The sequence below is a fragment of the Erpetoichthys calabaricus genome, chromosome 7 (assembly GCF_900747795.2).
Source record: "Erpetoichthys calabaricus chromosome 7, fErpCal1.3, whole genome shotgun sequence".
NCBI lineage: Eukaryota > Metazoa > Chordata > Cladistia > Polypteriformes > Polypteridae > Erpetoichthys > Erpetoichthys calabaricus.
Window position 1 is genome coordinate 182,706,556 of NC_041400.2, and position 15,166 is coordinate 182,721,721.

General features: G+C 39.5%; 1 protein-coding gene across 1 annotated transcript in view; it reads right to left on the minus strand.

Annotated features, from left to right (window-relative positions):
• The window catches only part of LOC114654937 (polycomb group RING finger protein 3), a 333,228-nt gene that overhangs the window by 87,277 nt on the left and 230,785 nt on the right, over nucleotides 1-15,166 (minus strand). The window contains exon 5 of the mRNA XM_028805809.2: nucleotides 5,896-5,951. Coding sequence (XP_028661642.1) covers nucleotides 5,896-5,951 — 56 coding nt within the window. The remainder of the gene's footprint in view (nucleotides 1-5,895; nucleotides 5,952-15,166) is intronic.

Genomic DNA, 15,166 nt, shown 5'->3' on the forward strand with positions numbered 1-15,166 from the left:
ATATTTATTGATACATGCAAGTCTTTTGAAGACATACATTTAGATGTAAAATGTAATTCTTTTACAAATATTCACGTGCACTATTATTCAACCCACAACTTCAGTACTTTGTGGAGAATCCTTTCGCATTCATAACTTCTAATCAGCTTTTTTCGATAAGTGCCAACAAGCTTCTTGCACCATTAACGGATGGCGGCTGGCTCTATTACCCGACAGGGAGGCCACTGTATGACTTCGGCACTATCCACCCTGAACTGCTACTTGGCAGCCCCTTTGGGGTGTAACAGCCCCTTGGAGTCCCACAGGGCTATATGGGACATGGTATTGGTCGGCTCATCCCTACTGGGTTCCAGGGATGCTGCCAGGGAGAGATGCAGAAGCTGCAGAGCCCTACTTTGGGCTTCCGCCACACCTACAAGTCATTCCAGACCTACCCAACGAGACACGTGGAGTTCTCCCGGGTGTGACTTAAAAGGAAACTATCTAACTCACAGAAATAAGCTGGAGTTGGAGGGCAACACTTGTGAGGAGAAGAGGAGGAGGAAGTGACCTGAAGGAGATAGACAAAGAGTAGAAACGGACTGTATATTGGTGCCCTATTCTTGTGTACTGTTTGCACTGAGGAGCAAGGGAAAGTGCTTCCCAATGGAAATAAACGCCTGCGATGCAGAGATTGGTACCTATGACTGTTGTGTTGGGTGTGTGTGGAGCTGTGCTGTGCCCCAACACTTCCCCATTGGAATCTTTGCCTTTTCTTCACATGCAAAAGCCTCCAGATCATTGATGTTTGATGGCTTCCATGCTTCAGCTACTTTCTTTAAATCCCACCAAAAAGTTTCTACGGGATTTAAATCCAGGGACTGAGAAGGGCTCTCCAGGACATTTCAGAATTTACTTCTCAGCCAAGCTTTGGTTGACTTCAAGGTGTGATGGGATATTCAACTTGCTGGAGAATAAATGCATCACATTCCGACAATAAATAGCCTGGTATTTCTGGGAATTCACAATGCCAGTTACAAGGTTAAGAGTGTCAGTTCCTGCAGAAGAAAAAATTCCAATTATCATGAATGTCCCAGGTCAGACATAATGTTGCCCCCTGTGTCCAAAAGTTTAAGCTTAGTTTCATCAGTCCATCGTACTGTCTTCCAAAACTCTGCTGGTGTATCCAAATTCCTCCTGGTATATTCTGGTCGACCTCTGATGTTCATCTTAGTGCATCTGGAGTGTGTCTCTGGAGTTTGGACATGAAGTTCTTCTTTCTTCAAAGTTTGTCTAATAGTTGCCACTAAAACACTTGTCCCAGCCTTCACCAGGTCATCCTGTAGATGTTCTGTAGTAACACTGGGGGGTTTTCTTAGTTGTTCTGATTAAAATGCTAAAGGCTCTTGAAGAAAGTTTGGGCTCTCTCCCACAACCATGCAAGTTTGCTGCTGTGCCATACGATTTAAACCTTCTTATGATGCTTCCACTAGTGTCTCTAGGAACGTTACATTTTTAGGAAATCATCTTATGCACAATACCCTTCAGACACAATGAAATAATTTCTTCTCTCAGCTTTTGTGAAAGCTCCTTAGTCTTAACTACGATTGCAGCTCACCTTAAACACATTTATGGGTGACATTTATGTATACAACTCAGATGAAGCAAACTAAGGATCATCATGGAGTTCCCAAAGGCTTAATTATTTTTTAACACCACTTTAGATCAGGAAAACTAGCAGGTGGTCTTAAAACCAGCAATATTATATTGGGGTTGAATAACTGCGGCATGGCTATATATTAGCAAAATATCTCATTACTCAGGAACACATCATCAAACATTTTATTTGTTGATTTTATGTATAATTCAAATGATAAAGAAGTCATCCAATGCAAAATCTAGCTCTCCATTAAACTTTACTTGGTAAATCCTTACCATTTTGGGGGGCGGTGGAGGGGAGTTGATTATTTCCGATTACAACTATAAATCTATAAAAAACATATAAACAGACCCCTTTCACTTTTTACAAATTTTGTTTTGCTGCAGTCATTTAAATTGTTTTTTCCCCAAATCAAGCAACATTCAACACCCCAGAATGACAAACTGAAAACAAGATTTTAGAAATTGTTGCAAACTCAAAAATAAGAATGTGAAATATAACAGACATTCACCTGAACTCGGGAGCCTGTGCTCAGTTTTTAGTTAAAACCCCTTTGGTAGCAATTAAAGCCTGGAGTGTTCTTGGGTACGGCGTGACAAGCTTCACACACCTGCATTGAGGGACTTTCTGACGTTCTTCTCTGCAGATCCTCTCAAGCTCTGCCAGGTTGGATCGAGACCGTTGGTGGACAGCTAATTTCTTGTCCCTCCAGAGATGTTCAATTAGGTTTACAGAGCTGACCCTAAGCCAAACCGTGTTGTCTTTGTTTGGTGCTTAAGGTCACTGTCCTCTTGGAAGGTGAACCTTTCATACCCAGCAATCTGGAAGAGGTTTTCATTGAGGATATCACTGTATTCTTCTCCATTCAGCTTCCCCTCAACCCTGACTAGTCTCTCAGTCCCTACTGCCAAAAAATAACCAGCACAACCACAGCATAATTCTGGCACTACCAGGTTTCACTTTCATAATAGTAGGGTGTTATACCGTGTTAGCCATTATGAATGTAATAAAAAGTCATGCAAAATGACACCCTTTATTGGCTAACTAAAAAGATTTCAAGATTACATTTTGCCTCAAAACCTTGCACATTATAATCTTTTTAGTTAGCCAATAAAAAGGGTCACCAGGTTTCACTTTTTAAATAGTATTGCACAGATGATGAGTGGTGCCTGGTCTTGTGACACTCAGAATTCAGGGCAAACACTTCAGTCTTTCATTCATCAGACCAGACAATATTCTGTCAGCCCGTTAGGTGCCCTTTTGCAAATCCAAGCAGGCTTTCTTGTGTCATCTGGCCACTCTGCCATAAAGTTCAGATTAATGGAGTGTTGCAATGGTGGCTGTCCTTCAGGAAGTTCCCCCATCTGCAGTTCTCTGGAGCTTAGCCAGAGTAACCAGCTTGTTCTACAGTGCATCCGGAAAGTATTCACAGCGCATCACTTTTTCCACATTTTATTATGTTACAGCCTTATTCCAAAATGGATTAAATTCATTTTTTCCTCAAAATTCTACACACAACACCCCATAATGACAACGTGAAAAAAGTTTACTTGAGGTTTTTGCAAATTTATTAAAAATAAAAAAACTGAGAAATCACATGTACATAAGTATGCACAGCCTTTGCTCAATACTTTGTCGATGCACCTTTGGCAGCAATTCCAGCCTCAAGTCTTGTTGAATATGATGCCACAAGCTTGGCACACCTATCCTTGACCAGTTTCGCCCATTCCTCTTTGCAGCACCTCTCAAACTCCATCAGGTTGGATGGGAAGCGTCGGATTCAAGTCTGGACTCTGGCTGGGCCACTCAAGGACATTCACAGTTGTCCTGAAGCCACTCCTTTGATATCTTGGCTGTGTGCTTAGGGTCGTTGTCCTGCTGAAAGATGAACCATCTCCCCAGTCTGAGGTCAAGAGCGCTCTGGAGCAGGTTTTCATCCAGGATGTCTCTGTACATTGCTGCAGTCATCTTTCCCTTTATCCTGACTAGTCTCCCAGTTCCTGCCGCTGAAAAACATCCCCACAGCATGATGCTGCCACCACCATGCTTCACTGTAGGGATGGTATTGGCCTGGTGATAAGCAGTGCCTGGTTTCCTCCAAACGTGACGCCTGACATTCACACCAAAGAGTTCAATCTTTGTCTCAACAGACCAGAGAATTTTCTTTCTCATGGTCTGAGAGTCCTTCTGGTGCCTTTTGGCAAACTCCAGGCGGGCTGCCATGTGCCTTTTACTAAGGAGTGGCTTCCATCTGGCCACTCTACCATACAGGCCTGATTGGTGGATTGCTGCAGAGATGGTTGTCCTTCTGGAACGTTCTCCTCTCTCCACAGAGGACCTCTGGAGCTCTGACAGAGTGACCATCGGGTTCTTGGTCACCTCCCTGACTAAGGCCCTTCTCCCCCGATCGCTCAGTTTAGATGGCCGGCCAGCTCTAGGAAGAGTCCTGGTGGTTTCAAACTTCTTCCACTTACAGATGACGGAGGCCACTGTGCTCATTGGGACCTTCAAAGCAGCAGAAATTTTTCTGTAACCTTCCCCAGATTTGTGCCTCGAGACAATCCTGTCTCAGAGGTCTACAGACAATTCCTTTGACTTCATGCTTGGTTTGTGCTCTGACATGAACTGTCAACTGTGGGACCTTATATAGACAGGTGTGTGCCTTTCCAAATCATGTCCAATCAACTGAATTTACCACAGATGGACTCCAATGAAGCTACAGAAACATCTCAAGGATGATCAGGGGAAACAGGATGCACCTGAGCTCAATTTGGAGCTTCATGGCAAAGGCTGTGAATACTTATGTACATGTGCTTTCTCAGTTTTTTTATTTTTAATAAATTTGCAAAAATCTCAAGTAAACTTTTTTCACGTTGTCATTATGGGATGTTGTGTGTAGAATTCTGAGGAAAAAAATGAATTTAATAAATTTTGGAATAAGGCTGTAACATAACAAAATGTGGAAAAAGTGATGCGCTGTGAATACTTTCCGGATGCACTGTATGTCATCTCTGTTTCCAAGGGCCTCTACCCGAATTGCTCAGTTTAGCCAGGCAGCCAGCTCTACGAAGAGTTGCGGCTGCTCGAAACTTCACTCACGAAAGAATTATGGATGCCACTGTGCCCTTGGAAACATTCAATACTTAGACATTTTTTATAGCCTTCTCCAGATCTACGCCTTGACACAATCCTGTCTCTAAGCTCTGCTCCTTTAACCACATGATTTAGTTTTTGCTCAGCTGTGGGACCTTCTATAGTGTGTCTTTCCTAATCATGTGCCATCAATGGAATTAACCACAGGTGGACTCCAAACAAGCCGATGAGCAATAGAATGGGATGAATCGGAGTCAAATTTCACGTGTCACAGCAAAGCATCTGAATACTTGTGTCAACGGGATATTTCAGTTTTTTATTTTTAATAACTTTGCAGAAACTCCTAAAATTCTGGGGTACTGAATGTTGTTTGAGGAGGGAAAAGGTTGCAACATGGGAAAATGTGAAAAAACTGAAAGGGTCAGAATGCTTTCTGAAGGCATTTTATGTGTGTGTGTGTATATATATATATATATATATATATATATATATATATATATATATATGCATATAAACAAAACACACATATACATACACTCATATCATACATACATACATACATACATATGTGTACAGTATATATATATATATATATATATATATATATATATATATATATATATATATATACACACACACAGACATACAAACATATATATATACATACATATACACACACACACACATATATATATATATATATATATATATATATACACATACATATACATATACACACACACACACATATATATATACACATACATATACACATATATATATATACACCATACGCACATTCATATACACTCACTCCCCTAAACAGAGTCTTCGATGTTCATTACTAGAAATAGAACTCGAGTAGCTAAGGAATGAAAATTGTACATTTTAAATTCTTATTCAGATATGAATTACAGTACACTATTTTTTGCTGTGTATTTCACAACAGTATTGACATTTCTATTGTGGTATTATTTAAATTACTGACATGTTTTTATTTGTATGCCATTTGTGGTAATTTTGTATTCAAAATCAGTATAAATATATCTAATGTAGGTCATTTTCCATATCTGCCAACAGATTAAGTCTAATGCATGCAATATATTTTAGATAAGAATGTTTAACACATGCTTTGCATCAATATAATGTTTTGGTGTCGTTACCTTCTTGAAGTCCAGGCACAAGTTTGTAGACAATATCTTGCATTGTTCTATCATGGCTACAAACAGAAAGAAAAACATTTTAGCTACTTGAAACCTTCAGTTTTAGCTCAATTAATAATCCACTAGTGTATGTATTTTAAATCTGTTTATGATCATAGAGGTCAATCAAATCTTCCTCACCAATTTCAAGACATATATAATCTACAATGTAGATTATGTAGACTCTACAAGATTGAAAAACTTATTTTTCTATGGTAAAATTCAGCATTTTAAGAGAAAACTTATTTCTAGATTTACTGGTTAAGGAACATGGGGAACCATACAGTGTCTGCTCAACTGCTAAAGGACAGTTACACTAAGGAAACAATGCAGTACACATTATACACTAGCAAAAGCTGTGCTTTGTAGATAAAAGTCATCACTCTACAGTTTCACTTGATCTTCTGTGAAGTGATGGCTTTCAGCTGCAGCATAGGGACCACAACCTTCCACTGACCCTGGATGACTGAAAACATCATACATAAATCAATAAAACGAGTCACGCAACACTACACACAGTACATTAAAAAAAATTTACCTGAGAAAGGATTAAAGATGAACAGTTGCCCTTACGATACTGACAGCACATCTGTTCTTGCATGAATAGCCACACACATAGACAGGTAAACTTGCTGCAGGTGAAACCAAACACAGCTCTTCTTTATTTTATTTTTTTATTTTGGCAAAACAGTGGAAAAGCAGATAGAGCTGTCCTATGTTTGAATCCTGTGCCCAGTCACTATCCATATGTGGTTTGCATGTTCTACTTGTGTCTTTCTGGATTTTCCTCCCACATTACCAAACACATGCAAGTAAGGTTAACGGGTGACTCTAAACTGGCCTGTTCCTGCCTTGTGCCATATGCTGCCTGGACAGAAGGACCGAGAAAGCTGTACTACAATCAGTCAATAGATAGATAAGGCACTATAAGATAGATAGATAGATAGATAGATAGATAGATAGATAGATAGATAGATAGATAGATAGATAGATAGATAGATAGATAGATAGATAGATAGATAGATAGATAGATAGATAGATAGATAGATAGATAGAGAAGGAAATATGGCTTTTTTACAGAAGCTATTTAAATACATAAACACAAATTCATTGAAAAATGTGTTGACTGAAAGTCCTCAGTGTCAGTGTGTCATAGAGAGGATGTGCAGCATTGTTCATAATGGAACTCAGATTTGTTTTAATTCTCTGTTCCCTCTACAAACTCCTGGGGGTCCAGACAGCATCCCATAATTGAGCTTGCTCTTTTAATTAGCTTGTTGATTCAGTGGGCCTCTCTTGAAGTGTTGTTACCAGACCAGCACACCACAGTGTAGAAAATCACACTGACCATCACAGAGTTACAGAAGAAGTGAAGGATGTCACTACCCACATTAAAGGAATACAGTCTCCTAAAGAAAAAGAGCCTGCTCTGCCCTTTCTCATATAGTTCCCCTGCTCCCCAAGACCAGTCCAACCTGTCATTGATGAGGACTCCCAAGTACTTGCAGCAGTGCACCACCTCTACATCCACTCCCTAAACAGTGACCGGGCATAGAGGCTCTTGGGTGCAGCTTCTATTCCTACATATTTTTCCTTTTATTTATAAAGCAGCCCAATCAATATATCACATTGTCACAGAGAGTATCTTAGTCTCACTCATAGCTTTTACAGCTTAGTGTTTATAATATGCTGGGACTCTTAAAAACCATGCTGCTTTGCGGTATTACTTAGTTAGGCCGTGTGGTCTAGTGGTTAAGCAGTTCGACTGCAAGTCAGATGAATGTTGGCTGAGCATGTCAATTAACCTACTTGGACTTGAAGGGTATAAAATATATGCAAACAACTGTAACATAGCCATGATCTTGTGAAATGCCTTTCAGTGGTATTCACTATAGAAAAAAGGTATATAAAGTGTATAGTTTTTATGAAAAGTGATCCACAAAACAAGTTCTAAAGCAAAATCTAATTAATAATAACGCATTTTATTTATAACACCATGTTCAAGGCACTTAATTAACACTATGTACACATCCCAGTAAACCTGAACCTGGGCCATGACGCTTGGTGCCAAGTACTCCATTTTCTCTAATTCCACCACCATTTCCGTTATAATTAATTTTGAACATAAATGAAAACCAAAGCTGTTGGGACCATGCCAAGAGTAAATGTCGCTTTTGGGAATGTCAAAACAGTAGCATGCTGAGAAACATGAGTGACTTCATCTGTCTCTATGAAAATAGAATTTTAAATAAATAAATTATCAGTGTTTCTTTTTGAGTTAAAGGTTAAAGCTCTGGATTATTTGCATGAGATTATGATCATTTCCATTTAAAACTGAATACATACATTTTAAGTGGTTCAAAGTGAAGACTGACAGTCAAATAGGATGAAGTAAAGGATAAAAATAGTGCTTTAATAATATTAATGTAATTGTATTAGCAGGAACTGCATTAACCTAAAAATGGATGCCAATTAGCATCAGCAATAATTTCGCATGTGCCAAGTTCGAAAGGAATGGACATTCCTCCAACTATTGTCATTTTTCCTTAGAAATAAGAATGTCCATTTCAAATGGGGATCATAAACTATAAGAGGTTTCCTCAATGTTTTGTTTCTTCAAATAATCAAGCAGTCGAAGGAATGTGTTACTATAGACCATATAACACTGGACAGCAAAGATTTCTGAACACTTTTGGGAATATTTTAGGATTTCAGCCAGCTGATCACAAAAACCACCTTTAAATTTTTCTATAACATACTGTTTTATTATAATAGCCTAATTTTGTGAGTTTCTCTTGTAACATACATAAGATGCATATTCCACAAGAACCACAACTGGAACATCTGGGGTTAAAAGTATTGGCACTGCTACTAAAAATGCCACTTGGATATACCAAATACTGCTGTTTCACTTGCAAATGGGACAGTCATGCTAAACCATCTCATTATATTAAACAGAACTGGCCGTTCCATAAGCATTTGGCTCCAAGACAGAAAAGTGAGGCACATGAACCACTTGTCGACCCAACAAAGATATTTTTCCTCTTCTTCATATAAAACTTGGACTGATAAAGACTATAGTGAAGGAAGGTGAAGTATTTAAGCAAAAGATGATTAAGCAGAGACCTGACTGAAGTGTTTAAAATTATGAAGGGAATTAGTCCAGTGGATCGAGACTGTTATTTTAAAATGAGTTCATCAAGAACACGGGGACACAGTTGGAAATTCTGCACAAACATTAAGAAGTTTTTCTTTACACAAAGAACAATAGACATTTGGAATAAGCTACCAAGTAGAATGGTAGACAGTAAGGCTTTAGGGACATTAAAAACTCGATTTGATGTTTTTCTGGAAGAATTAAGTGGATAGGACTGGCAAGCTTTGTTGGGCTGAATGGCCTGTTCTCATCTAGATTGTTCTAATTTCAATATTTGAGACTAGTGTTCCCACAAGTAACTGACAGCATGATTAAGGAAGGCATTTTTTTGTTGATCCATAAATCAGACACGTCATCAATGAGCAGCAGTTCAAAGATCTGCTAGTGGGGCAGGAGGAAATCGCATAAAATGCATGCAAGAATGTTGTTGAGAATTTTGTGAGTAACTTCAGAACACCAAACTACATCCAGCTGTTTGACAACATGCTTCAAACAAACAAAACCATAAATGTCAAACATGACACTCAAGATTCACTTTCTGCATTGACACCTGGATATCTTCTGTGCTAATCCTGGTGCAGTAAATGACCAAAACGGACACTGCAAGGGAAAAATGAAATCAGTGCAAGTGGAATTCATCAATGCTGGCTGACTACTGTTGGACAGGTCAAGTCAGGTTGGGGAGCATGCACTGGTACATTTGCGTTGCTGCACCCACCACACTGAAAAACAGCTCGGGATCCTGGTTAGCAACCCCTCAAGGCAGACATGCAGTCCAGTCCCACCCTTCGGAAATGACCCTCTATCTACCGCAGCCAGGTGTTACGTGAGCGTCCCCTTGGACTGATCCAGCCACTCGGGTCCTCAACAATGAGGATCCTGCGAGCCGGATTGTTGGACACTAAAACGAGAAGCATTAGATACCAAGTACAAATGAAAATCAGCAGCTAAACATTTTTAGCTCAGTTGAACTAATGCACTGACTGTGCCACCATCATTAAACACACTACATTCATTAAAGGTTAACTTCACGTTTCTTCAAATTCTTACATGATACAGTCATTCTGAAATCACACTTGTCTTTAGCGTATTATAATCACCAAACACTTTTCAGGAATCAAAACTTTTGAAACAATGTTTTGTCTAATGTAATATCAATTCTTGTGCTTCTTGACCTCAGCTCTGCATTTGACACCATATCTCACCAGATACTTTTGAAACGTCTAGCTAGTTTTGGAGTCTGTGGCCTTGTCCTTCAGTGGTTTTCTTCCTACCTCACTGATAGGAAGCAATTTGTTCAAATTAAGGGCTTTACATCTGAGAACGCAGTCGTTACTCAGGGAGTTCCGCAGGGTTCTGTTTTGGGGCCGCTTCTTTTTGTTATTTATATCTTCCCAATACGTAATATCTTCCGGCACCATGGTATTAGGTTTCATTGCTATGCTGATGACACACAACTATATCTATCCACTAAATCCACTTCTGTTTTCCCTCCAAGACATAAAGACATGGATGACTCACAATTTTCTCCAACTAAACAGCAATAAAACTGACTTGCTAAGGTTAACCATTCTTCTATTTTAATCAACAATATTAACACAAACACTTCTTCCCAAGTTAAGAGCCTGGGCGTTATTCTTGACAGTACTCTTTCTTTTTCTTTCCATTGTGGTGGATTGCCGGTTTCCCATTCCGGCCCTCACCCCCAGGAGGAGCTCTCCCAACAGCGTGGACGTGCCCCGAGTTCCAGCAGGGCCTCATGGACTATGTAGTTTCTACACACAGTCCTGCTGGATACCTTGGGGGCCACCAGGCGTCGCTGTAGGGGGGCTCGTGGGCTCTTATGTGCCCTATAACCCGGGGGGTACGTCATCATCACGTGACAGGAAGAAACGACGTGCTCCAGGGTTGAGGAAAAGGACTGTTTACCCTGACCCAGAAGGAATAAGGAACTGTGGACTGTTGGACAGGAACACCTCCGGGTCAGGGTGTATAAAAGGACTGTGGGAAAGCCCAGACGCTGAGCTGAGGTGGGAGGTAGGAGGGCTAAGTGTCTGGGCGAGGAGGAGTATTGTATTATTGCGAGAGAATTGTTTATATGAGTGTAGAGTGGAGGGTGCTTTGTGCACTGTACAATAGTAAAATAAATAGTTATTGTACTTACACCTGGTGTTCAGAGTGGTACCTGAGGGTTCAAGAGGTGGACAAAGACGTCTACTGCGACACCATATAAGTACCATTTCTCGGACTGCCTTCTTCCATCTCCGAAACATTTCTAGACTTCGCTCTGTTCTCACCCAGCATAATACTTAAGTATTGGTCAATGCCCTAGTCACCTCACGTATAGATTACTGTAACACTATTCTATCTGGCATTCCACAAAAACGTATTCATCGTTTACAGCTTATTCAAAATTCTGCTGCCAGGATAATAACCTGTTATAAATCCACTGAACACATTACACCTATTCTCTCTCAACTTCACTGGCTCCCTGTTAACTACAGAATATAATATAAAATACTGCTCTTAACATTTAAAGCTCTCCACAACCTTGCTCCTCCCTACCTCACTGATCTCCTCCAGATTTACACTCCCTCTCGCTCACTCAGATCTTCATCTGTAGCTCGACTTTCTGTACCACACATCAAACTCAGTTCTATGGGAGCTCGAGCGTCTCTCAGTGCTCCTCAACTCTGGAATTCTCTTCCCTCTCATATTCGTCAACTTGATTCAATAGCACAGTTTAAAACTGCCCTCAAAACTTATCTTTTCAAGCTGGCATATCAATTGTGAATTCTACACTCTTACTGCCTGTCATATTTGTTTGTTGTGAATTTCCCATTGGGATTAATAAAGTATCTATCTATCTATCTATCTATCTATCTATCTACTAATTATTGCTTTGTGATTTATCATTTTCTTGTTTTTATTTTATTAATTATTGTTTAACTTTATTGCAAGGTGACCTTGAGTGATAAGAAAGGCGCCTATTAAATAAAATGTATTATTATTATTATTAATAGAAAAAGTTAAAAACAAACTGGTGGGAATCACATCATAAAATGAGAATTTATCAAGAATACTGGATATCATTGGGTTTGGTTTTTTTTTTTTTTTTGCTTTACACAAGGGTTGTGCAAATGCAGGAAACAGCAGTTTTACTTACAGGTACACAAACCTGTAAATGTGGAGTTTAAATATATTTTTCATAAGCCACAAAATAAAAGTATTAAATCTATTGAGCTAACAGGCTTACAGGCCTGATCCTGCACCCTATTCCCTTACTATTATATTATGAAAGATACTTAAATAAAAATTCAATCACTCCATAAAACCTCAATACCTCACAGAGCTCCACAGTTCTTTTTATATAGTCTGCTGTAAAAGACAAAGATATTCCCAAAGTGAGAATTATACTATTGCAATTGTAATCAGGCACCTGATAAGCAAGCCCTTCCAGTCAAAGAAAATGTTGTAAATGTGGAATATGAAGACTGTGGTTCTCAAAGAACGTGAAGTCATCTTATTTCGAGGTCTAGCAATGCTTTGGGTGATACTCAGAAGGTCAATCTCAGTTCAGAGCAGACATATAAATGAAGAGCCAGGTACAGAAGCGGACTACAGTAATAGGACCATTAATAGCAAGTAAGGCAATGACATTAGGGAAAGATGTAATACAGCTCGCTAGTGAGTATAAGTGCCCATCTTCTCCGATTTATCTTTTGATTAACATGAATCTTCTGCTTTCTATTTTGCCTTATACAAGAATAATAAAATGTGATTGACTTTGCTTCTGTTTTACTTGGAGTATAATTCTTTGGTTCCAATGTTGGAAATATTCTCAAATGCACTTTTCTAAATTGAATTTAGAGACATGATAGGCTAGAGCCTATCAAGGTAGAATTGGACCTAAGATAGGAACCAAGTTTGGACTGCGGGCTACTTTAATGTGGGGTCTGTGCTTACACACATCCATATGCATGCTCATTCTGGGCCAATTTAGAATTAAAATCAATCACACCCCAAAAGTATTGTGTCGTCCCCCATACCACTGAGCCCACCAAAGCCAACATGACCAATCAGATTGCTTGGAGGGACTGGATACACACAGATATTAATTTGTTATACTGTAGTAGATTTTTTTCCTATCAATTTTAGAGAGAGAACACAGTTGTACTATGAGTAACACCTTCTCACTACTGCAGGTAATTGTTTTGAAGAAGAAACCTTAACAACCTTTAAGACAAATCTGGATGAGTTATTGAGACAGCTTAGCTATGATCTAAACAAACTGGCTTGATGGACTGAATGGTCACCTCTCGTTTGTCAAGTTTCTTATGTTCTGCCCATGTCCATAATGATTCATCCTACCTCACTAAAGCATGCTGGTTTAAGATTACCTGGTGATGTGGAATTGGTCCTCGTATGAGTAATTGTGTGTGTGAAAGAACCCAGTGACAGACGGCACTCTAAAGCTGCTGGAATAAACTCGGCTCATGGCTACTCTGCCGAAGACTGAGCAAGTTCAGAAAATGAAGGAATGGATTTGTGCAGTAGAGAAAATACAATACCCTCTTATGAAAAGGTACTTGTTATTCTTAATTGATTTATGATTTATGGATCCTTGCTCTGTAGTTATTGGTAATAACTGAAATGATAATTAACAAAAAACTATTTAAAATTTGGATAAAGTTACATTACAGCAAATAAGACACAAGAAGCAAAAAAAACTGATAACAGGGCAAACATAAAACTAGTCAACTACTAGGTGAAAGATCTTTTCAAGGATAAAATAAAAAAGAAAAAGAAAAGGAAATTGCTTGATGTGCCATTTTTGACTCTTCATTTTTCTTATCAATTAAATTCTTTACCATAAGCTTATGACATCTCAGAAAAGACCAGAAAAATTGCATCAGCAGCAAGACTATATAGACAGCATGTAAAGTAATTACATTAGAATGGTGCTGGCAGAAATCCACCTCATGGGACTCTCAGCAGCATTACACTGACCATTACAGACCTCCCTAAGGTATGGGAAATCAGCCTCGTATTTAGCATTACAGTTAAGCTTGCCTGAAAGGATGAAGGTAGTCACATACAGAAGTTCCAGTGCTTGATTATTCTACTTTGCTAATCATGCACATGAGCCAGGAGAAAGATTGTAAGACCTCCAAGCCACTTATTTAATTAAGCCCACATGGATAATTATACACAATGCTCTATGAATTTGACACTGAACATCACAAAAACATTAATCCTTGACTTCATGAGGAAGGGCACACACCGGATCTCAATCTTTATTAATAAGGTCTGTGTGGAAAAGGGCTCCCATCTTTAGATTCTTGGGATTCCAGATCTCTAAGGATCCCTCCTGGACTGCTGCCACCACCACCAGCAGCACCAGCACCACCACGGTAGTTAAGAAGGATTCCAGATCTCTGGGGATCCCTCCTGGACTGCTGCCACCACCACCAGCACCACCACAGTAGTTAAGAAGGCTCAGCAAGACACTACACTTCCTGAGGGTACTCAAGAAACACACCTTGGCGGAGAAACTACTGGGGTCCTTCCACCGTTCTTCCAGTAGAGTGCGCTGGCATACTGTATATCAGGGGTCCTCAATCACAATCCTGGAGGGCCACAGTGGCTGCAGGTTTTTGTTCTAATCTGGATGCTTAATTAGAAAGCAAATGTTGCCAATAATTTAATTTCATAGCTTATTAGTGTTTTAAGTCTGCTATGTCAGGTAATTCTCATATCCTAGATTTTCTTCCCCTTCCTAATCATCTACATGCTACACCGATCCCTCTCCCACTTGGACAGAGGCAGTGTTACTGTAAGAATTGTGTTTCTGGACTTCTCTAGCGCCTTCAACACCATCCAACCTCTGCTCCTCAGGGACAAGCTGACAGAGATGGGAGTAGATTCATACCTGATAGCATGGATCGTGGACTATCTTAAAGACAGACCTCAGTATGTGCGTCTCTGGAACTGTACGTCTGAAATTGTGGTCAGCAACACAGGAGCGCCGCAGGGGACTACTTTCTCCGTTCCTGTTCAGCCTATATACATTGG